Source organism: Benincasa hispida, chromosome 2, assembly GCF_009727055.1.
Source record: "Benincasa hispida cultivar B227 chromosome 2, ASM972705v1, whole genome shotgun sequence".
NCBI lineage: Eukaryota > Viridiplantae > Streptophyta > Magnoliopsida > Cucurbitales > Cucurbitaceae > Benincasa > Benincasa hispida.
Window position 1 is genome coordinate 32,912,458 of NC_052350.1, and position 22,671 is coordinate 32,935,128.

Below are 22,671 nucleotides of genomic sequence, written 5' to 3' on the forward strand. Positions count from 1 at the left end.
GTGGTCCAGTTTTATGCAATCACCTTTTGCATGGGATGCCCCCACTCGCATGTCTCCACATGAACGACTTTGGGATCACATCGTTTGTATCAATATACAATAGCAGGCCATCTATAGTGTCCCTAGGATAAGGTACCCAATCTCATCCATATACTTATAGACCTTTTTGGTTATATACTAAAACTTGATCCTCTTTTATGTCTCTACATAAAGTTTAAGTATTCATGTTATAACCATGAGATAGTTTATTGAATTTAGGAATGAATGCAATTCAATAACATCTTTATTGAAAGAAATCTTAATAATATCTTTATTGGGAATAGAATATGTTTAATGTTTAAAAACTGCGAGTTTTAGGACATACCCAATAACCCTATCCTCCCCCACCTCAAACAGAACACCAATGTTGCCTTCAACACACTTACAAACAATTCTACTAAGAATATCCACCACGAGGAAGAATAGAAAGGGGGACAGAGGATCTCCTTGTCTAAGCCCTCTTGAGCCACCACTTTACCCTCGGACTCCCTTTAATTAATGAGGAAAGAGTAACTTACATTCCTTCATCCACATCTTCCATTTGTAACCAAAGCTCTTCTTATCTTTGTTTTTCTTTTGGGATAGGACTTTATATAGCATTTTCATTCAGTTCAGAAGTTCAGCGGAGAGAACTCAAAGCAAATTTATAGTCATCAGATAAAAGAACCAACAAGAAGAAGCTGGGTGTAGCATTTAGAGCATTTCAAACATATCCTAGGAGGCTCAAAATATTAAAAATAACAGTAAACCCACTAAAAGTAAACAAACAAACGAAAAGAAGAAGAAGAAATACCATTATTGAGAAGTCTAGATAAAAACTATGAAAGATCTGACCTCATTTTCAAATTTATTATCATCCATGGGTGTTCACAACTTCCTAAAGCAAGTTCTTAGGAACAGGGTTGGTTAAGTCTCTAGCCTGCAAAGCTGTTGTTCTAAGAGTCTTGATGGTGCAGACATCAGCATTCTAAAATGACAACCTTCTGTAAGGAAGATTGTGCTTCTTGCAAAGTTCCACCACAATTGGAGAGATTTTCCACAATTGGCATTTGGGCATCCTTGGCAACAAATGATGCTCGAGCTGAAACTGCAACCCACCAAAAAAAAACAGTCCATCCAAGTAGAATGAAAGATATCCAAAACCCCACTTGTTTACTTCTCAAACCAGTCATTCCCAGTGGGTTTCCCAACATAAACATTAGCAGAGAAATGGTTGAGGCAGGATTGGATATGCTGCAGAGAACGTACAGTGAAACCTGCAAGAACAAACATGACCCTTTCAGGCCAATTAGGGAGATAGGAAACCAGAAGAGGAAACCATGTCCAAAACACAAGAATCCCCATTATGTTCAATGCTTTAACAGGGACTTTTCTAGTGGCAAAGAGCAACAATGTCTGCACAAAGAGGTTCACTCTAGCCACACACATCACATGTAAAATGTGAAATGTTGGTAACTGACGAAGAATCTAGCTAGGGGATCAAACTTCAACTTCCTACCACAGGAATGAGATGTCAAAGACTGGAAGAATGTAGTTGAGACGGCAAAAACAGGTTGTGTTGAAGATCTGGATCATGGTCAAGGCTATTGCAAGAGATGTGATCAGCATTATGAGTCCATTTCCACCAGGTTATACAAATCCTCCTCTAGCAATTCCCAGACAGAATTTGAGCCAATTTGTTAAATCCACGGCTCGACGTTACATTAGAATGTCCAGAATCATGACCCACATAAGCACTTTGGATCCAAAGCGTACCCAAAATCACAGCCCAACCCAAATGAACCAAAACACACTCAGATTTCACAACCCCATAAACCACAAGAAACATCATCACAGCAACAACAGAAATCAAAGAATACGTAGTAACATGCCCCTTTTTCTCAAACAAATCTTGTTTTGAAAATTCAGAAGCAAGTCGTCTGTAGTCCTTAGAAACCTCCAAGACTTGAAAATCCTTCAGACGAAATCCAGTGGACAACTGGTCCAAATACGCCCAAGCGGTGCCAGGATGATAAGTGATGAATGCATCAGTAACATCATGACCTGTGGAATTGAGAAAAGGCATATCATCACCAAGATGTTCTTTAGCCCATTCTGAGACATTATAGACCTAAACCAAAACCCTTCTTATCCATCACCTTCTCCAGAAAGTTCCAATTGACATGGTCATAAGCTTTTTCAAAGTCAATTTTAAAAATCGCTTATTCTTTCTTCCTTCATATGTAATCCTCAATAGCTTCATTAGCAATAAGGGTTTGATCCAAATTCTGTCCAGCAATAAAAGCTCTTGCATGTCAGAAAATGTTGACGGGAGTACCCTCTTTAACCGGTTAAAATCTTTCACCCTAGTCACATTCTCCTTCTTGGGGATAAGCAAACACACGTCTTAGGCATCAAATTATTCAAAATACCCGTTTCAAAAATTTCCTGGAAAACTTTGACAAGATCCTCTTTAAGCAAGTTCTAGTTATCTTGATAGAAAGCAATAGAGAAACCATCAGGGCATGGGGATGTAGATCTATCACTCGAAAAAATTGCTTGCTTATTCTCTTCCAAAGAAAAGGGTTTTGTTAGCCCTCCCTTTCCTTGTCTGATATCGGACTCCAATATCTATTGAGCAACGATCGAAAACATCGTTGCTCATTCTGGTCACCCATTTTGGTCCCCATAGCTGTTTGAGAGAGGGATTTCCATAATTCCGAGTTCTTCTATTTTTTAAAATAAGAAACTTCTCATTGATGTAATGAATAGGAATAAAAGTTTAAAAGATACAAATTCCCAAAAGGAGAGAAGAAAGAAGATACGAACAAGAAACACAACCACATAGAGATAAACTTACAAACAACTATGACCAACATGCCTCCAAATTCTGAAAAAGAAAGGCTACTACAAAACTACTAAAAAACCCAAAAAATGACCACCAACCAACAAAAGACCAACAAAGTACAAAATGAAAACTCATTGGCGATGCACGTACTGAAACTGATGAAAGAAGCTTTTGAAGAACCAGCACCAAAAATCTTGGAGTGTGTGCTTTATTGTGAGATTTGTGGGGTGAGAGGAACAATAGAGTATTTAGAGGGTTGAAAGTGATCTTAAAGATGTTTGGTCCCTTATTAGATTCATGTTTCTCTTTGAGCTTTGGTGACGAAGGCTTTTCGTAATTACTCAAAAAGTCTTGTCTTACCTGACTGATGGTCTTTCTTTTAATATCCTCATTCTTTGTGGGCTTGTTTTTTCCCCTTTTTAACCTTGTATTCCTTCACTTTTTTTTTCAATGAATGTTGTTTCCTTATAAAAAAAAAGTAGAAAAAAGTTCTTAAATTATTATTTTTTTCTACCCATTTTTATTCATAAATGCTTACAGTTGTTGACCATTGATAAATGATTTCATGAAGATATTATTTCATCTTATAGGTTAACAGATCAGGAAAGCTCGATAGTAGTACTCCACAATATTCTGTTAAAGCTGACTTAAGTAGCCTGGTTGGTGCATTGTCCTATAATTTTCCAATTGTTTTAGAAAATGATTCGATCATACTTTTGGAGATGATTGCATATTTTTCCTGTCTCAGGTCTTCACTTTGAATGACGTTCAGTTGCAACAAATATTGAATTTGTGTGATTATCTTTCCATATGCCGATTGAGAGATAAGTAAGTTAAGTGTTTTCGTTAGATGTATCATATCTAATGCTTGAAGATTTTCCTATTGCTTTTAGGGCTGTTATTTTTCCACTTCAGGTCTTTTTTGTTATTTTTTTTGTCCTTTTGTGATTACATTAGTTTTTTTTTTTGTCTTCGAACTTAAAAGTCTTCACGAGGTGGGGTTGAACTCAAAAGGACAATGCTCGCTCCTTTCTCTTCCCTCTTCCTCCCTTACTCACTTTTGTTTAGCCTTCAACCACATCCTTCTGACCAGCCACTTCCTTATGTTTAGTTTCATTCATGCTGCCACTGTTCGAGGTTTTTTTTTTTTTTTTTTTTTTTTTTTTTTTGAAAAAGGAAACAAGCCTCTACATTGAATTAATGAATTGAGACTATTGCTCAAAGTACAACGATAGATACAAAGATCATTAGAATTATAGGATCAGTGAGTACACCCGAACATCTCAACTATGTTGACACCCCCTTAGCACTCTCAAATTTCTGCAGGCAAAGCTTTTATTCTCAATAGTTTTAGAGAGAATAATGATCTTATTCATTAATCAGGCTGAAGATATACATACATAAATACATACATACATACATACATACATATATATATATATATATATGCAACTAAGAAACCCTAATCTAGGAGATATAAAATTACATTAAAGGACAACTAATCATAATTACAATAAAAATACATATTATAACAGCTTTGATTGCATTATACCATAGTAGTCTTGGGGACGGCCTATTATGCTCTTGCCAGTTTCAGTACCATTTTCTATGAAAGATAGGGATTTGTTTGGTGCTTTTAGAGTCTCTAAGTTCAACAATCAATATGGGTGGTCTTTTGAATGTTCAGTTTGGCCTCCCACTGGTGGAAGAAAGAATCCCACGAGTTTCAAAGAGTCTTTAATGATAGATGCAGAAAGTGTTTTTCAGCCTTTATTATCGACAGATGTCAATGTTTTGCATGGGAGCCATCTTTTATTACACTTGATCGTGTACAGCCAATAGTAAGTGTTTCTGTGTGCCCAGCTACAAACGAAGTTAATCCGTCAGTTTTTATTCATTATGAAGTTTATAGCCAGCCTGCTTTAATTTTAAAGGCCTCAACTAATCAACTCTAGGTGTGAACGAGGATTTGTTGCCTTCTGCGCACTCATCTGACACATTTATTTATCAAGGGTTGACAACTGTTAATTCTTCAGAGCCAATAGGGGAATTTGTTCGTACTTGTCCTTCTTCCATGGATGGAATTACTAAGCCATGCGAAGTTCAACAATTCCCTCGATATTATGGTAACAATTCTGACTTGGTTGCTACCGACAATTCTTCTCAGAAAAATTGTTCTCTAAGGAATCAAATGAATGTTCTAAAAGCAAAGTGTCTCCCCCTAATTCTGACATTCCAGATGGTTCTCTACAGTGTGAAATTCCCTTGCAGACTTCATTGATGATTGAACATTAATGACCCTTTCAGGGGGAGGATGTTTAGCCTTATGTAATTTGATTTTGGCTAATCTTCCTATCTATTATATGTCTATCTTTCTTATGCCTTCTTTGGTCAGTTTGAAACTAGATTGACCTATGTGCAATTTGTTTTGGGAAGGATCAACGGGAAGCAAGTTAAATCGTTTGGTCGGAATTTTCCTTCTAAATCTAAGATTCATGAAGGCCTTGACATCCGTGCTTTTAACCATGGAAATTTGGCCCTTGTCGCAAAATGGGGTTGGTGATTTATGCCTGAAACTGATTCTTTTTGGAGGATGGTTAATCATTAGCATTCACAACTTGAATCAGTTAGAATAGCACGCTTGCGGTATGGTCACTCTAGTCTTCTCAGCCCTTGTGTAAGGAAGCATCTCTAAGTCTTGGAAAAAGATGGAGAGTCTTGCACATTTCAAAGTAGGCTATGGTCTTCGAGTTTTCTTTTGAAAAGATGGTTGGTTGAAGCTTCTTTTTGATGTAGCCTAGAGGAGATAAAAGGAGAATTCTCTCCAAGAATCAAGATTGTTGATCTTTTATTAGAATGAATAATGTGTTTGATACAAGAGGGGAAAGTTCCTATTTACAGAGTTATTACATGTGGGGGTAAAAAGGGAATTAACCTAGAATATTACCTAATTACCCAATTAACCCCTATTCTTTTTACATTATTCTACCCCTCCAAAAAGAAAACTCGTCATCGAGTTTTAAAAAGAATAAATTTATGAAGCAAACAAGGAACGAAATAAACTTGTTCAATCGAGTATGACCAAACCAACCTTCTACATTTTGAAAAAAAGTTTCATGATCAAAGAGATAAATTTGAGACAAAAAATTCAATATTGCCACCAAACAGATGAACTTCTCCATCGACCATAAACCCCAAAAAGACATTTCCTCCAAGCGCATTTAGAACCGTATTCAAATGACCAATCACTAAAAAACCATCTTTTAAAAGGAATCGTTCAAATGGGGCTGGCGGTTAAAAACTTGGCCCTTTTAGCCAAATGGGGCTGGTGGTTTATGAAAGAACAAACCTCCCTGTGGAATCAAGTCTTCACAACTATTCATGGCAGCAGCCACTTTGGTTGGCACACATCCGGCAAGGTTCATTGTAGTCTCCACAGTCCTTGGATCAGTATTTCAAGATTATGGTCGAAAGTTGAGATTTTGGCAGCCTTTAAATTGGGAAATGGAAACAGAATTGCATTTTGGCAAGACCCTTGGCTGGATTTTTCTCCTTTAAAAGACAGATTCCCTTCCTTGTTTGGTTTAACCACCAACCCTAATGGTTCGGTCTCAAACTATTGGGACTCTCACACTTCTTCATGGTCCATCAACTTTAGAAGAGCCTTAAAGGAAGAAGAGATCCTAGAGTTTCAAATCTTATTAGTTTTGGTGGTCAAGAAAGAAGTAAACAGTAGGGAAGATACTCGCATTTGGTCCCTTGAAACTAATGGCTCCTTCTCAGTTAAATCATTGGTAAACCACCTTTCTTTGGCCTCTCCACTCTCAGCTAGCCTTCAAAAGAGTCTTTGGAAGTCCAACAGCCTTAGGCAAGTTAATATAACAATTTGGATAATGCTTTTTGGAGCCCTTAACTGCTCCTTTGTGCTACAACGGAAGCTGCCTTCTTTTTATATCTCCCCTAATTGGTGTGTCCTATGCAAATGAGTTGAGGAAGATCTTCAACACCTCTTCTTCGATTGTATTTTCGCCATTAATTGTTGGAGAGCACTTCTCAACTGCTTCACCACTTCTTGGGTCTTCGACAATTCCTTCAAAAGCAATGTACAACAATTACTTTCTGGGTCAACTCTCAAGAAAAACTCAAATTTACTTTGGATTAATGGAACAAAAGCAGTGTTGGCTGAAATTTGGTTTGAAAGAAACGAAAGAGTGTTCAACGGTAAGGAAACTCCTTGGTTTGCTCGATTTGAGGCGGCAAAGCTCAATGCTTCTCTTTGGTGCTCCCTCTCTAAATGTTTTGAAGTTTACTCCTTACAAGACATAAGTTTAAATTGGCAGACATTCATTCAGATGGAAGCCTAGCTGGCGGCTCTTCTAGTTCGGTTGTTTGATGTGACAGCATCAGTAGTTTTTTTTTTTGTCACTTTTGTTGTAATTGTTATCTTTGTTATATTCTTGGATTTATGCAGCTTCAGCTTGTGAAGCATTTGATTGTTCTCTTTTCATTGTTGTTAACCTTATTGCTAGTTTTATAAAGTTCCCTCAGTTTTGTTGGATATGATGAGGGCGCTATGGGGGTGTCAACCTAGTTGAGATTCTCGGGTGCACCTGCTGATCCTTTGGTTTCAATTTTGGTTATATGTATTCGCCTTTATTTTCAAGTACACATCTCTTGTACTATCTCTTAATGATTAATAAATGACGTTTCCTTTAAAAAAAATAGAGAGAAACGTTCAAGAATCACGTCTTCTTTATCATTCGCTTCAAGTTCTTCGATAGTTTGGTGTTCCATTTCCACCGCAATCAGTATATCGTTGTTCTTGTTCAATTCTTTCTCAGCCTTCGATATTTCTTTTCCGTATTCTTCGTCCGATTTTTCTTCACTTGCGACTATTTCCAAATCAACTTCTTCAAATTCTTATTTTTGTTCAATTTTATCTTCAAGATTTCTATTTGAAAATTTTCCAACCGTGATTCCTTTATTTTTCCTTTGCTATATGAAATCAATCCGTTCTTGAACTCTTGCAAATAAATTGATAGTTGATAAATATGTTTGAGTAATTTTTCCCAATGTACGTCAGATTTCTTTTGTTGTTCTCTTTATTTTCTACGAGATCAAAGTAGTCATTTCGTTGGATTCTTGGATATGCCTCAATCTCATAGTGGATGTAGGACTCATCCATTGATTTTCTTGAATCAACCTTTCTTCATCAGGTTTCATAACCAAAAGAATAATTTTTAGTCCTAAACGTTCTTCTTGGGCGGTAAAAATCCATTTTTGATGATTTTTTAATTCGTCTAACTCCTAATCTTTATGTTTATTTCTTGAAAAATGGGTTTGATTGGATCGTTGGGTCCTTTTTCGATATTGTCGCCATCTTTTTCTGTCCCAAACTACCTTAGAAATATCATCAGTCACTAGAATCACTAGAATTAAATGTCCAATGTGGATAATGACAGATTCTTTGAGAAACTCGAGCATGGGTAAAATTAGTGTGTTGGTATTTTTTTTCCTGAATCATTTGATACAGAATTCTAGCATTGTTTTTGGAAGTAAATTTGATTTTCTTGCCTATGAACTGCTGATTTTTTTCTTGGACGTCCTCTTTGATCGATAATAGTCCATTCTTGCAAAATCTTGATAAATCTTTGGTTTCTTCAATCTTTCTTGGAATTTCAAGGGTTCCCCCTAATTAGATGTGTGTTGTTTGGCAACGAGCACAACTCACAAAGATCCCTCTTGCGTTTAGCATCACCAAGAGTTTCCTGGTCTTCCACCGGTAGTAGTCAACGTTGGCCCAGACGGATGATCTGATACCAAATTGATGACCTAAATGATAAAAGGAGAGAAATCTTCTCAATGAGTAATCCTCCAAGAATCAAGATCATGGATCTTTTATTAGAATGAACAATGTGTTTGATACAAGAGGGGAAGGTTCCTATTTATAGAGTTTTATTACAAATGGAGGTAAAAGGGGAATTAATTTAGAATATTACCTAATTACCCAATTAACCTCTATTCTTCTTACATCGATATGAGTGGCACTATTTCCATCTAAAACTTGATGTCACTTGCGATTAAGTCTTAATCTGGTGCGGTTGGTGACCATGTTGTCCTACTACTGTCAGTCATTTGAATAGTTTTTGTCATGGTGCTGGGTTTGCTCTTTGACTGATATTTTTTAGTTTTTTCTAATTGCAGTTACACCTTATGCACATAATGGCTATATATCACAGTCCATCTAACTTCTTATTTTGCAGGTATGGAAGATTTCGCCCCTGGTGCTCCCCTCTCTCAAGGAAAGTAAAGGGTTGGCAAATATTATGGTGGCATTATGCACAACAATCTGTCTTGTTAGATGTACGAAAGAAATTAAAGAAATATTCGTGGAGATATCTTGGACAGAGACTGTAAGTCTTTATTTATCATTATTTTTTTTAACAAGAAAGTTTTTATTTAGGACAAAATGTTCAAGATACAAATTGTTCATGCAGACTGTAAGTTATTATTTATGTATGCATTTGCTTGTAATACTTTTAATATACATACATTTATTTGTGTGTGTCAATATGTATGTATAGAAATTGTTTATTGTTTTTCTGCATGGATGATGATGTTCAGATAGTCAAATGCAAATCAGCTGTAAGCCTGTAACATATGATATTTTGTACTTATTTATTTTTAAATGATAGGAGTGACATGCAGACATGTCGATTTGAAAAAAACTGATGGGAAAATTATAAACAAATTAGTAAATAACGCATTCTATTATTTTTTTAAAGAAAAGGATGCAAAATTTTTCATTAAGGAAATTAAAAGAGACCATTGCTCTAAGATACAAAAGATACATGAACATACAATACAAAGATAGAGAAGAATAAGAAACTGAAAAATAACAAGAAACATAAAAGAGAACATAGAGTTGAAAAGGTAGTAAGAGTTTGAGAAGAATGCTGAAAAATGCGATGATTTCTTTCCATCCAATTCTCAAAGACGCGACCTTAACAACATTTACTCATTGTAAATATTAAATAAGCTTGTGAACTCTCTTGGTTTGTCTTTGTTTTTTATATCCTTGTATTTTCTTAGCATTATAGGCTTTTGCATATCGGTGTCATATCCTTTTCAAGGAAAAAAAAGCTTGTGAACTCAGCTAGTTGCACAAAAGAAGCTGGTTGACATTTTCCCTCCAGGAACCAAGCCTATTACTTATATTACTATGGATCTCCTTAAAATCTCATCTCTAATTTAACCCAGTCCCGCAATTTAGCTTCCAGCGAAATTTAACCCAGTCCTGAAAACTCATCTAAAGGACTGAAATAAATCATAAGGGTGGGTTCACCCTGCTTTTTGCTCTGCTACAGGTACATTTCATTTGTTAAAAATAAATAAATATATGACATTCTAAATTAGGGGAACCAAATGTATCCCCATTGTGTTTTATGTCCTTGTTGAGAAATTGTCATGTTCTTGTGTCGGCACCATGTAGTATTCCTGTCCCATGTCTTCGTCAATGCTTATTAATGGTGTTACGCCCCACCATCTTTTTCATTTTAGACACATTCCCTAGTGTTTCCTGTTGTATTGTTATTTACCTTTATTTGTCAACTACAGACTCTATCGTCGGAGGTATGTCAACTATTACAAGAAAAAGTTGGAGTTTCTTCGCAATGACCAGGTAATTTGATCCTTCTCCTTTTCTTAAGGCCGGTTTGTTTCACAGATATTACCATGGGATTTCAGACAGACTTATTCTTGTTCGTTTTACGGGATTTCACTATTTAAAATCTGGGATATTATTATCTAGGGAACTTTAAAACCCATATGACGTGGGATTTTTTCATACCCTCCCTACTTATGGAATTTTTATACCTAGAAGTTGAATAGAACCCGATTAATTAATAAATTAATATCAGTTAATCATTACTATTAATTTTGATTAATTATTAATATAAATATATTATTCAGACTTGATAAATTTCACCTCATACATTTATTATTGATATTTTATGTTATCTTAACTATTTAATATAAAATTTTATTATTCTATGTTAATATTATAATTAATTTATATTTATTTAATTAAATGAAATAATTTAAATAATGTTTAATTAAAAAATGGGCAACTGTTTTAAATGACAAAACTGTTCGAAATATTTTTAAATATAGCAAATTGTCACTGTCTATCAGTGAGAGACACTAATGGATGTCTATTAGTGTCTATCATTGATAAACAAAGACATTTTGCTATATTTACAAACAAGTTGTTCACTTTCCTATATTGAAAAATAACCCTTAAAAAAAATTCATTATTGATATTTTAAGTGATTAAATAATTAATCAATATAACACTATATTAAGTAATGAAATTTAATTATGACTACATTACTTGTTCTCTTATATTTGACTAATCAAATAATTATTTAGTTTTAGTTTCTATATCCAAAATTGGTAAAACAAACACATTCATTTAACTTTCATTAATTATCTTACAAATTCAAAATACATACATCGATTATCCTAGACATATAAAACCTAGACATTTGAATTCCAAACATTTAATATCCATAGTCATGAAACAATATCTGCGATCCAAATGACCCTTAGAGTAGGCTTCTAAAATTGAGCAAAACAGCCAGACTAGTGGTTTCTGGGTAACAACCAACACAAAAAGTTCACCTATTGGTTGAAATAGGAAATATCTGCTATACTAGTTTTTTTTTTCCATCTTTTTAGCAAGATACAAACTTTTCATCATTATATTCAAGGATACAATCCTCTAGAAGGCCGAAGGAAAGGTTAAAATCTAACAAGGGAAGCAACCAGCCTTTGGAGGAGGTTTGGGAGGGAGTGAGGTCCAGTATCTCGTTATGGGTGTTTGTTTATTGAACATTTCGAAGTTTTTTTTTGAACAAGAAACGAAAATTTTCATTGAACAAATGAAAAGACATTATTGCTCAAAGGATGCAAACTCCCAATATTTGCTCAAAGGATGCAAACTCCGAATATTGCTGAAAGGATGCAAACTTTTCATTCAATAGAAATGAAAAAGCAATTCAGATAATAAATTTCCCTTTAGACAGAGTTATTCCAGGCTCAGAGCCCAAGGAGAATAAACATCCTGGTTTGGCGTTTAATATTTGGATCACTTAATTGTTATGAGATTTTGCAACATAAACTTCAATCTCATTATCTATCTTCCTCCTTTTGCAAGACCTACAACATGTGTTTTTTGATTGTTCTTATTGAAGCAAATGCTGGAGGAAGTTTTCCTCATATTTCAACTTGCATTGGGTCTTTGGACAGACCGTAAGTAACAACATCTCTTACATACTGACTGGCCCAATTTTGTCTCCTAAGGCACAACTACTTTGGTTGAACAGAGCTAAAGCCTTGATCTCAGAAATTTGGTTTGAGCGAAATCATAGATTTTTTCACAAGGCTATCGATTGGTCAAACCAGTTTGGATCGGCCCGCTTGTTAGCTTCTTCTTGGTGTTCTCCGTCAAAATTTTTTGTTGATTATTCTATTTAAGACATTTGTCTTAATTGGAGTGTTTTTATTTATTTATCTTTTTGAAATAGAAACAAGCCTATAAAATGAGACTATTACTCAAAGTACAAGGAGAGAAATAACGAGCGAAAATAACCTAAGAGTCGGGAGATGCACCTAGGAATCTCAGCTAGGTTGACACCCTCTTAGCATCCTCATCATATCCATAAATAATCAAAACAAAAGTCATCCAAAAAATATAAAGGACAAAAGGCACAAACAATCAAATTTGAACAATACAACACAATTACAAATTTAAGCTGGAAAAATAAAAGCATGCCAATTCAAACATAAGTCTTGTATGGAGAAGTCTCCAAAAAGCTTAGATAAGGTGCACCAAGATGAAGCATTCAAGCTAGCCACTTCACAACGATTCAACCACCCAAGTCTTTTGTCATACACCCTTTGATTTCTTTTGAACTGTTATAATTCTATATTAGGATTTTCCATTCTTGTAAATATTTTGTGATATTTTCTTTTTCTATGCTTTGTACACTTGTATATATTCATATCTTTGGTGAATGAATAAAGCATTCTGATTCTTTCTCAAACCTAAGAGTTTTACATGGTATCAAAGCTTTCTAAATAAACTTAGGGTTTTTGTGAACCTTAGGGTTTGAGAATTTAGAACCCATTTGTGATACGTTTAGGGTTTTGTGGAGAGGTGAGTTTACTCACAGTCGTCGTCTTCGGTTTGTTCGCCATCGTTAGCTGCCGCCGCCGCAGTCATCAGCCGCCGCCGTCTGTCAGAAAAAAAAGCTGTTTTTTCGACACCGCCCATTCCAAAGAGAAGCCCAGCCACCGATCTACAAAACCCCTAAAGTCCGATTGCCATCTGACCAGCGCGTGAGGCTCATGCGCCGTCTGTTCCAGCCTGCTGTCCGTCCACGCGCCAGCGCGTGCGCCACCGTTTTTTCGTTCGTCTTCAGTGAGGTTTCCTCAGTGTTGTTGGCTCTTCTTGGTGGTGTGTTTGTTTGGGATATATAGATATACTCATTGCTTGTGTAGACATCTCTTCGGTAAATTAGGGTTTGATTCTCTACTGTCCGGTGTCTACTTTTTTGAGGTAATGGCTGATAAGAAACCAGTAATGTCTGAGATTGTTCCTATGGTGTCAAAAGTAACTGAACACAAGTTGAATGGATCCAACTATTATTCATGGAGATCAAATCCAGGAGGTGTTGTTTGCTATTATTGTTGAGTTGGGATTTGAAATCACCACACCAACAAAGTTGTGGTGTGATAATCAAGCAGCACTTCATATTGCGTCTAATCCAATATTTCATGAAAGGACTAAACATATTGAAGTTGATTGCCATTTTGTACGTGAAAAAATTCAACAAGGGTTGGTATCTACAGGATATATGAAGACTGGAGAACAATTAGGAGATATCTTCATGAAAGCATTGGATGGAAGACGTATAGATTATCTATGTAACAAGTTAGGCATGATTAACATATATGCTCCAACTTGAGGGGGAGTGTTATAATTCTATATTAGGATTTTCTATTCTTGTAAATATTTTGTGATATTTTCCTTTTCTATGCTTTGTACACTTGTATATATTCATATCTTTGGTGAATGAATAAAGCATTCTGATTCTTTCTCAAACCTAAGAGTTTTACATGAACCAAATTTCAGCCAGCATTGCCTTAATCGCATTACCACAAATGAACCGGTGGCCCACTTTCAAAGTTGGACCTATTAGAAGTTGCCGAATATTGTCACCAAAAACATCACCAAACACCTAAACAACCTTAAAGAAGGAAAATAATCTCCACCAACATAAGAGCAATCAAAGAATCGATGCTGAAGATCTTCACCTTCTGCTTCAAAAGTTGGCAAACGGATGGAGACAACCAGTGAGAGGGGAGCTTCATCTTGTAATCAAGTCAATTGTCTTTTATATCTTGCTTTCATAGCTTCATCAATGGGTATGATGAGGGTGCTATGGGGTGTCAACCTAGTTGAGATGCCTAGGTGCACCTACTGATCCGTAGGTCTCCAGATTACTATGGTTATTAATATGTTTTGTTGTATTTTGAATTTTGTATCTTGAGCGTTAATCTCTTTTCATTATATCAATGAAAAATTTGTTTTCGTTTCAATATATATATCAAAAAATGAAAAATCAACCTAAGATTTAGAAGAAGAGCACAAGAGGAAGCAAGAAGAATTTGGAATCAAATCGAAAAACCCAAGAAAAATACTTCTCTTCAAAAATTCTTTTGATCCTTTCCAACCACAAATTTGATAAGAGAATTTTGACCACATGAATCCGTAAGAATGTGGATTTTTCCATAAACAAACCAACCAACAAAGCCCGCTAAGTGTGACGAAAGAAAGAAAAAGATCTGCAATCCACAAATGGATTCTCTTACTACAATCATTTGGCCATATGAATAAAATTTAATTTGATAAGAAGATAATGTTTATTAGGAATATAACCTCCTTTGAGAACTTCAGAATCTTCAATTTGCTTTCCTAAACGGCCCTTGGATTCTACTTTCATACAAGAAATGTCTTTAGTGCTTCACATAGATTTGATGAAACTCTTTGTACAAGAAACAAATTCACATCTTTAAAATTCCAAGACAAAAATCTCTTTGAAGTGGTAATTAGTGCTTTAAAGAGCCCTCCCCGATGCGCACCTAGGCTCAAGACACAAGTTTGGCATCTTGTCTTGAAAAGGCGAGGCTCACAAAATGAGGCGCATGCCTTCCATGAAGCCCCAAGGGTTAAAGTTGTGGACATTAGGGGTTTTTCATTATTTTTACAAATAGTAATACTTAGAACTTTTCCTTCTTTGTTAACTAAAAAGATCAAATTTACTAAGCCTAAATGCAAAACTTCTTGCATTTTGGGGCCTTTTTTTCCTTCATATTTCTTTTTCAATTTTGCTTGTCTTCTTTAGGTAGTACTTTTATATATAATGCACCTCATAGAAAAAAGAAGAATTTGAAAATTAGTCTGGACCTACATCAAAAGCAAGCCAAGGATGGAGAAAAAACTTCTATTTGTCATAACTTATACAGTTATACTATTGACATTACGTTCAACTAGACCGTTAATTTTTATTCACTTGTTAATTTTCCAAGTTTGCATATTTCATTGTAGTAGAAATGGGGGATCTCAGTTTCTATATTTGTTCTGTATATTCATTGGGATTATTGTTGAGTTGTACAACTTATTTCAGTTTGTTATTTTGATTGTTATACACTGATGCGTCCATTGTTTTTATTTCTAGTCAATTGATGATCACATTCTCAAAGAATTGGAGGTATTGGAGAAAGAATCAGATATAGAAGATATCTTAAGTTATAGATCGGCTGCTGAATGTGAGTTGCAGGTAAGATGAAATGAATCAAGAAATAATACCAATACCCAAATCATGTCTCTATTTTACTCGTTCATGTCGATCTTGTTAGATTAGAGGCACATCTAGGTTGCTCGATCTAGGTGGATCACTTTGCTGGATGTGCACACTTGAAACTTTCAAATGCTGTTTTGGTTAAATATCAGGATCTCTTGCTTCTAATCATAGTTAGATGTAAATTATTTATAGTGTTAGGGTTTTAACTGCTTATGTTCTACTTTTACCATTGTGTTTATTCTTTTCTTCTCTAGACATGACATGACATGACATGACATGACATGACACATATATATATGTGTGTGTGTATATGCGTGTGCATATATACTAAGAGTAGTGTAAGATAAAAGGCATTTTCGATTTTAGTTGATTTATCGGAGGTACAATTAGAATATGGTAAAAGAGTTAGTTTATTATTTCCTTCAATAAAAGAGTTAGTTTATTATTTCCTTCAATTCTCAAATAAAAAGAGAATTGAAGAAGTCCTACTTTCATACAATATCTTAATCTCACAGATTTTGAAAAGGAAACAAACTTTTCATTGAAGAAATGATGACTAATGCTAAAAAATTCATCAACTTTCAAGAGAAAAGAGAAATTGAGGAAAACAAAAGAAGACAATACTATTGAGATACAAAGAAGAGAAGACACCAAAAAGCAAACATTTTATGTGAAACATCATTCAGAATTTCATTGACAATATGAAATCAAAAGGGCAAAATTGTCATGTGAGATTACGTAATGTTATTCCATTGAAATAAGAGATGTAAGGTTATAATCACAAAAGGAGGGGTGAATTTACACCAAGTGAGAGATGTGTATAAAAGATGATCAAAGAAGTGAATGAAATCTGTCACTTTGTCTTCAAAGATACGATGATTTCGCTCGTTCCAAATAAGCCAAAAGAAAGCTTTGATAAAGAAGGTCCAGAATATTGCTTTCTGATCTTTGAACGGATGATCAATAAGGAGTATGTTTAAAAGGACGAGAGGATCATTTGGGAAGACCAAATGATAATTGAAGCATGATAGAAGTTTCACCAAAATAAATTGTGCTTATTCACAAAACACCAACAGATGCATAATGGATTCTCCACAATGATGGCCAAAGAACACACCAGTTAGGGGCCAATGCAATCCATGGAGCTTTTTTAATAAGAACATGATGCTTCTGTGACTGATCTTCCACATGAAGAACCTATTTTTCTTGGGAATGGGACCTTTTCATATATTTATGTAGAGGGAAGCATACTGTTCCTTGCCTTTGGAGGCAAGGTGATGCCTGATTGATTTCAAGGAGAAATGGCCAGATTTATCAAACCTCCATTTCCATCTGTCTTCTGCCGTGGTGCTGGTCGGTGGTTGGAGTGTAGAGGACAATAAGGCCCAATCATCAATCTCAGCTGCTTTAAAATGCCATCTCAATCCAAGATTCCAGGCTTGATGATCAGAGTTCCAGTAGAGTGCTATAGAGGTCTCCTTTTGCCCAGATAGTGCATATAACCGAGGGAAGGCATCCTTGAGATGGAAGGAGCAAACCCATTTGTCATTACAGAAGGAGGTATTATGACCATTACCAATAACATGATGTATGTTGTCATGAGCGAGGTTCGTCTGTTTGCAATGTAAGTCCATGGTCCTTTTGAATTCTTAAAGAGGCTGCTAATAGGTTGCAATCGGAACCATATTTAGCATCAATGAAACATCTCCAAAGAGAATCTTTCTCATGTTGATATCTCCAAACCCATTTCACAAGAAGACCTTTGTTTCGTTTCTTTAAGTCAGTCAAGCTTGGGGCCCCCCAGATAAGGGGAGTTGAACCTTCTTCTATAGGTAGTTGAGTGGATACCCATTTTGTCATTGTGCATGTTCCACATAAAGTTTCTATAAAGTTTTCAATCCGATCAATAGCCTTGGATGAGATCTTAAAGAGAGAAAGGTAGTAGATAGGGAGATTGGTAAGAGTAGCTTGGATCAATGTCATGTCAGGAAATAAGAGTAGCTTGGATCAATGTCATGTCAGGAAATGAAAGTGAGAGGATTGCTAAACACTTAAACCTAACAAACCAACTTCAGAAACGAAACCAAAGCTATAGGACACATAAACTTTAAAGCCAATGCCAACTGAAGACCAGTTCATACCTTTCCAGATCATACCTTTCCAGACCACTTGAAACCCCTAAAATGTGGCTTCTCATTCACTTAATGAAAGTTTTTTAGTTTTCAAAGAGTGGGATGGCTTGCTTGAAAATACGAGTGGCAAGACAAGTTCATACCTTTCCAGATCGCCTCCCTTTATTACTTGAAGCCGGGACAGTTTATTAGGGTCCTCTGCCCTTTTGTTTTTGCAATAGTTGGTTAGTGAACAGAGAATGTTGCCGTGTAATTGAAAGGGCCCTTTGGGTGTAGCATCCAAGGATGGGCTGGATTTGTTATTTGTTTACAATTGAGGAATTTGAAAGTCGCATTAAAATCTTGGCATGCAGATTTTGAAGAAAAAAAGGAAAGAAAAGAAATGATTGCTATTGGTGTATTGTAACTTCTTTTAATATTATTATATATTACTATGTTTGAGTGTTCTTGAGTGGTCCTTGTTAGGTGGTATCCCAACGGAGGTTCTCCAAGATTAACATCTTGGATTGAGTTTTGAGAAGGTTGCGCAATTTGATGTGGCTGCTGTGTCGTACTCTTTGTAGGCGGGCCGCTAAGGACCTTGGTCATATCCTCTAGAGCTGTGATTTAGCCCATGCTGTTTGGAGTTGCTTTTTGAGGAGTTTGGCTTGAGCTTTGCTAGACATAGGAGTCATACAAAGATGATCGAGGAGTTCCTTCTTCACCCTTTTTCTAAAAAAGTATTAAAGGTTGATGGATCAGTATGCGCACCCGGATATCTCAACTAGGTTCAATGTGTCTCTTTAGGCTTTAGGGGTAAACCGTTTTGTTGGTCTCGGTGGGCCTTATTTTGCTTGGTTGGAGGCCCTTTCTTTAGGTTGTCTCTTTCTTTTGTAGAGAGTGAAAACCCTTTCTTTAGGTGGCCTAATTTTTTTATTTTTATTTTATTTTTTTATTATTTTTTTTAATGTCCTTGTATTCTTTTATTTTTTTCTCAATCAATGGCAAGCTTTTCATTAAATATTTTTTTTGTAGAGTTTACATTACCTTCTTTTAGCCATGTAAACTTAATCTTCTACAGCTATATTTGTTGCTTCTTCACTAACTATCCTGATAAGTGATTTATTCTATTTTATTATTAAATTTATTCGTAGTTTAGTCTTGGAGGTTTAATGGTGGACCATCTGATCCATCTCTTTTACCTATTACGAATGAATTGATTTCTCTAATTTTGGGGAAGATTTCTATTGTTGTAGAAAATTAAATGTTATTGCTGTTCTTTATAAATCTCACTTTCCTTTTTTGAACTTGTTGTAAATGGATCAACTAGCATCTATTTGGCAGTTTAGGACCGGAGATGGGAATGACTGGTACACAAACTGCTGTTGAGAAGTCACACGTTGATGATCGTGCAATGGGAAAACCTCGAGGGTGGCTTAACTGGCTATCCCTTGGTATGTTAGGTGCGGGGGGTACTGAAGATTCAAGTCAGTTTTCTGGTGTCATTTCAGATGATGTTGTAAAGGTATTTTTCTTGTTTCATCTTTCCTGTCGTGAACAAAATACTTATTTTCGTTTTTATTTGTAGGATATATATGAGGCTACCAAATTCCACCCGTTGGTTTCTTCTAATGTTAGTGCGGCTGATGAAGAAAGGATCTGTTTTTGTGCCATCAAAATTGACATTCATCAGATCTCAGCAACTTTGCTGAGCAAGTATGAATTCCGACCTTGAATCTCAGTAATAAATGAGTTTTCGTGTTTTATGCACAAAAGCCTTGTGAAGTATGAATTCCGACCTTTATGATTTTTTTATTTTTATTGGTATAAAATGAGAAGCAAGAATGAGATATATATTTTAAGCATAAAAGCCTTGTGAAGTTGGGAAAAAAAGGGATCCCAAACTGTTATGACGGTTGAGAAAAAGAAAGAGAACAGAGAGAAGTTATAATTATCTTTTAGTATATGCAATCGATTTTACACTTGAAACTCTCTTGTTGCTGAATTTCTAGGTTATCTTTTGGTAAGTTTGTAAACTTATTTTTCTATTTTTCATTCCCCACCTCTTACGAAGCCAACAAATTAATTGAAACACGTTTCATATGAAATTTTCAAAATTTGAAGGCAGTGCTGCAACTTTTTTTTCCTTTTCTGTTACCCTAACAAAAGATAACTTGCCATTGATTGATGAAAACATACAAAATATTTAGGGAAAGGACCTCCAAAAGGAAGTAGTTTACTGCCTAGCACCATCAAAACTACTGGAAACACAGAAAGAGGAACTAAAAGATTACTGCCTAGCAACCAATAATTAAACGACAAACCAGCAAGCCAAAAACCTTAGAAGGATTGATCCTTATCTAAGAATTTGACCCTCTTGGAGTTGGAATCAATAGCCACAACTTCATGCTCAATTGGGGCAAAAGAAATGTGAACTCGATCAAAACGATTGATTAATCTTGCTCTTCAATATGAAAGGGATTAAGGACCTTTGATCATCCTTTGGGTAACCCTCGCATAGAACCATCCTCTTCGAGGATAAGCCAGTAAAAACGATTTCTGATTGAAACTTGATCTTCAACCTAGTTGAACAGAGATATCAAATTTCCTTTAAAAAATCATCTAGTCAGCAAACATGCTTAAACAATGTTTCTCTTTTCAAAGGCATTCATCTCTTCTTTCATCACATTGCACCAAGCAGAATAAGACTAGACTTATTGAATAGTTTTTGGGATCGAGATAAAATCGAGAGATGCAACAAAAGAACATGTTGGAGATGTCAAATGGTCTGAAGAGACAAAATAAGAAATAGGGAAAGTAAAGTTTACCTTTACGAAGAGCAGCTCATCACTTAGTCCTCGATCTGATGATGAAGAACTTTATGGAGGCGGATACCTCCTAACCCGCCCCATTTAGTTTTTAATATATTTTAAAAATGTATTAAATATATAAATATATATATTAAATATAATTTATTTATATGAACTTTAAAAACTTTTGGAAAAATTGCATTTTTTCAATTGTTTTTCTTTTTCCTTTTTTAAAGTTTTACTTCTGTATTAATACTGTTTTTGTTATTTCTTTTTTTAATCCAAACTCTAATTTGGTGAAATTAACCTATTAACTCTTTTTTTATTAAAGTAATTTTTTTTTCTATTCAATAAACTGTAGCAATTTTCTTAATAATTTTTTTTTTTCAATTGGAGTTTTTCAATATTTCGGGGATAGGGGTGGGGAAGGGGATTAATTTCCCCTGCGGTGCCCCGCCCCGCCCTGTTGCCAACCCTAGGTAGAGATTAGGGTAAATTGGGCCATTTTGGTAAAATCCTTGATTGATTTGGATTGCAATTAGTTTACTTGTTTATTAGGATTATGATTAGTGTCTTTATTTGAACATTATCCAGGATTTTTGTCTCAATTTTTTTTTGAAACGGAAACAAGACTTTTCCGTTGAATTAATGAAATGAGTCTAATGCTCAAAGTACAAAGTACAAAGAAAAAATTCTAAAAAGAACAAAAAGCGCAAAAGGAACAAAGAGCAACTTTATCTCCTTCAATATGAACGGTTTTATATTTGAATGCTATTTAGGATATTTGTTTGAATATGAACGCTTTTATGTTGCTCTAATAATTCTATTATGTTTTGTTGTTTATTTCACTTTCTATTATATTTTTGTATCCCTTTTTAGTTTTCTTATATTTTTTAGCATTAGTCTCTTTCTATCCTACCAATGAAAAGTGCTTCCCCCCGCGCAAAAAAAAAAAAAAAAAAAAAAAATTACTTGGTGATAAAAAAATATAAAGTTCTCCAGATTAATGTCCTCTCCCAATAATTTTTTTCGTCACAAGATCCTGAAACAAGCAATAGCATGGATATAATGAGACACAACAATTAAGGTCGCGAGTGGATTGACTAATAGAGATCGAGTTAAAGAAAATTGAGGTAAATGTAGAACAGATATTTTTGATCCATCAACTAAGGTAAACACTTGGAAGGGATGTAGATGACTAAATTTTGGAAAATAAGCTGGGTTACTTGTCATGTGAGCAGTAGCATCGGAGTCTATGGCCAATTGGGGTAGAGCATGAAAGAAGATAATGATTCAAGTTATCTGAATCAACAATGGTTGTAATAGGGGTACATGCAGATAATGAAGAAGATGCTTTTGATAATTTCTTGGATTATTGAAATTTAGCAAACTCGGCTACAAAATTAACTAAGGGCTTTTTAGACAAACCATGGACGGATCGAGTCCGCAATTGAACCACATTAGACATTGCTTCGAGTTCGGCCATAGGTTAATAACAAATGTAAAACCACAAAATTTAATCTAAACCCATGAAATCAGACCCAATTAATGTCACAGCTTCTGAGAATCTAAACTGAACAATGTTATGATTCTTTTTCAAACTGACTTCTAACACGAGCCAATTATGACCAAAATGACCCCACAAACAGGTCTAAAGTTGCAGAAAGCGGAAAGCCACGAAACTGAAGAGGATTTTGGCCACACATGCGTCAATGTGTGGGATTGATGGCTAGTACTTATGGAGGCACGTGAGGGTCACACGTTATTGATTTTTGGCTCAATTTACTTGCAAATCGAGTAATGGGCTATCTTTTAGGTAGGATGGTCACAAAAATAGCTTCAGTAACAGACCGCGATGGTGGTGGCAACGGCTTCGAAAGTGAATGGTGATACACAAAACTCAAGTAAATGGCCAAACCCTCCAAACAAAATTAAGGTGTACCAACCTCAAACCC

At 35.3% G+C, this 22,671-nt stretch overlaps 1 protein-coding gene and 1 pseudogene across 4 annotated transcripts in view; one reads left to right on the forward strand and one right to left on the reverse strand.

Moving 5' to 3' along the window:
• LOC120071354 overlaps positions 1-22,671 on the forward strand; it is a 118,739-nt gene that overhangs the window by 28,542 nt on the left and 67,526 nt on the right. For 3 of the 4 annotated variants that reach the window (XM_039023583.1, XM_039023581.1, XM_039023582.1), the window contains 7 exons: positions 3,457-3,525; positions 3,615-3,694; positions 9,130-9,279; positions 10,484-10,547; positions 15,670-15,771; positions 19,237-19,431; positions 19,495-19,622. In XM_039023583.1, the coding sequence (XP_038879511.1) occupies positions 3,457-3,525; positions 3,615-3,694; positions 9,130-9,279; positions 10,484-10,547; positions 15,670-15,771; positions 19,237-19,431; positions 19,495-19,622 (788 nt within the window). Of the gene's footprint in view, positions 1-3,456; positions 3,526-3,614; positions 3,695-9,129; positions 9,280-10,483; positions 10,548-15,669; positions 15,772-19,236; positions 19,432-19,494; positions 19,623-22,671 lie in introns of those variants that run through there. The other variant, XM_039023584.1, reaches the window with a different exon arrangement.
• Positions 893-2,143, reverse strand: LOC120071355 (annotated as a pseudogene).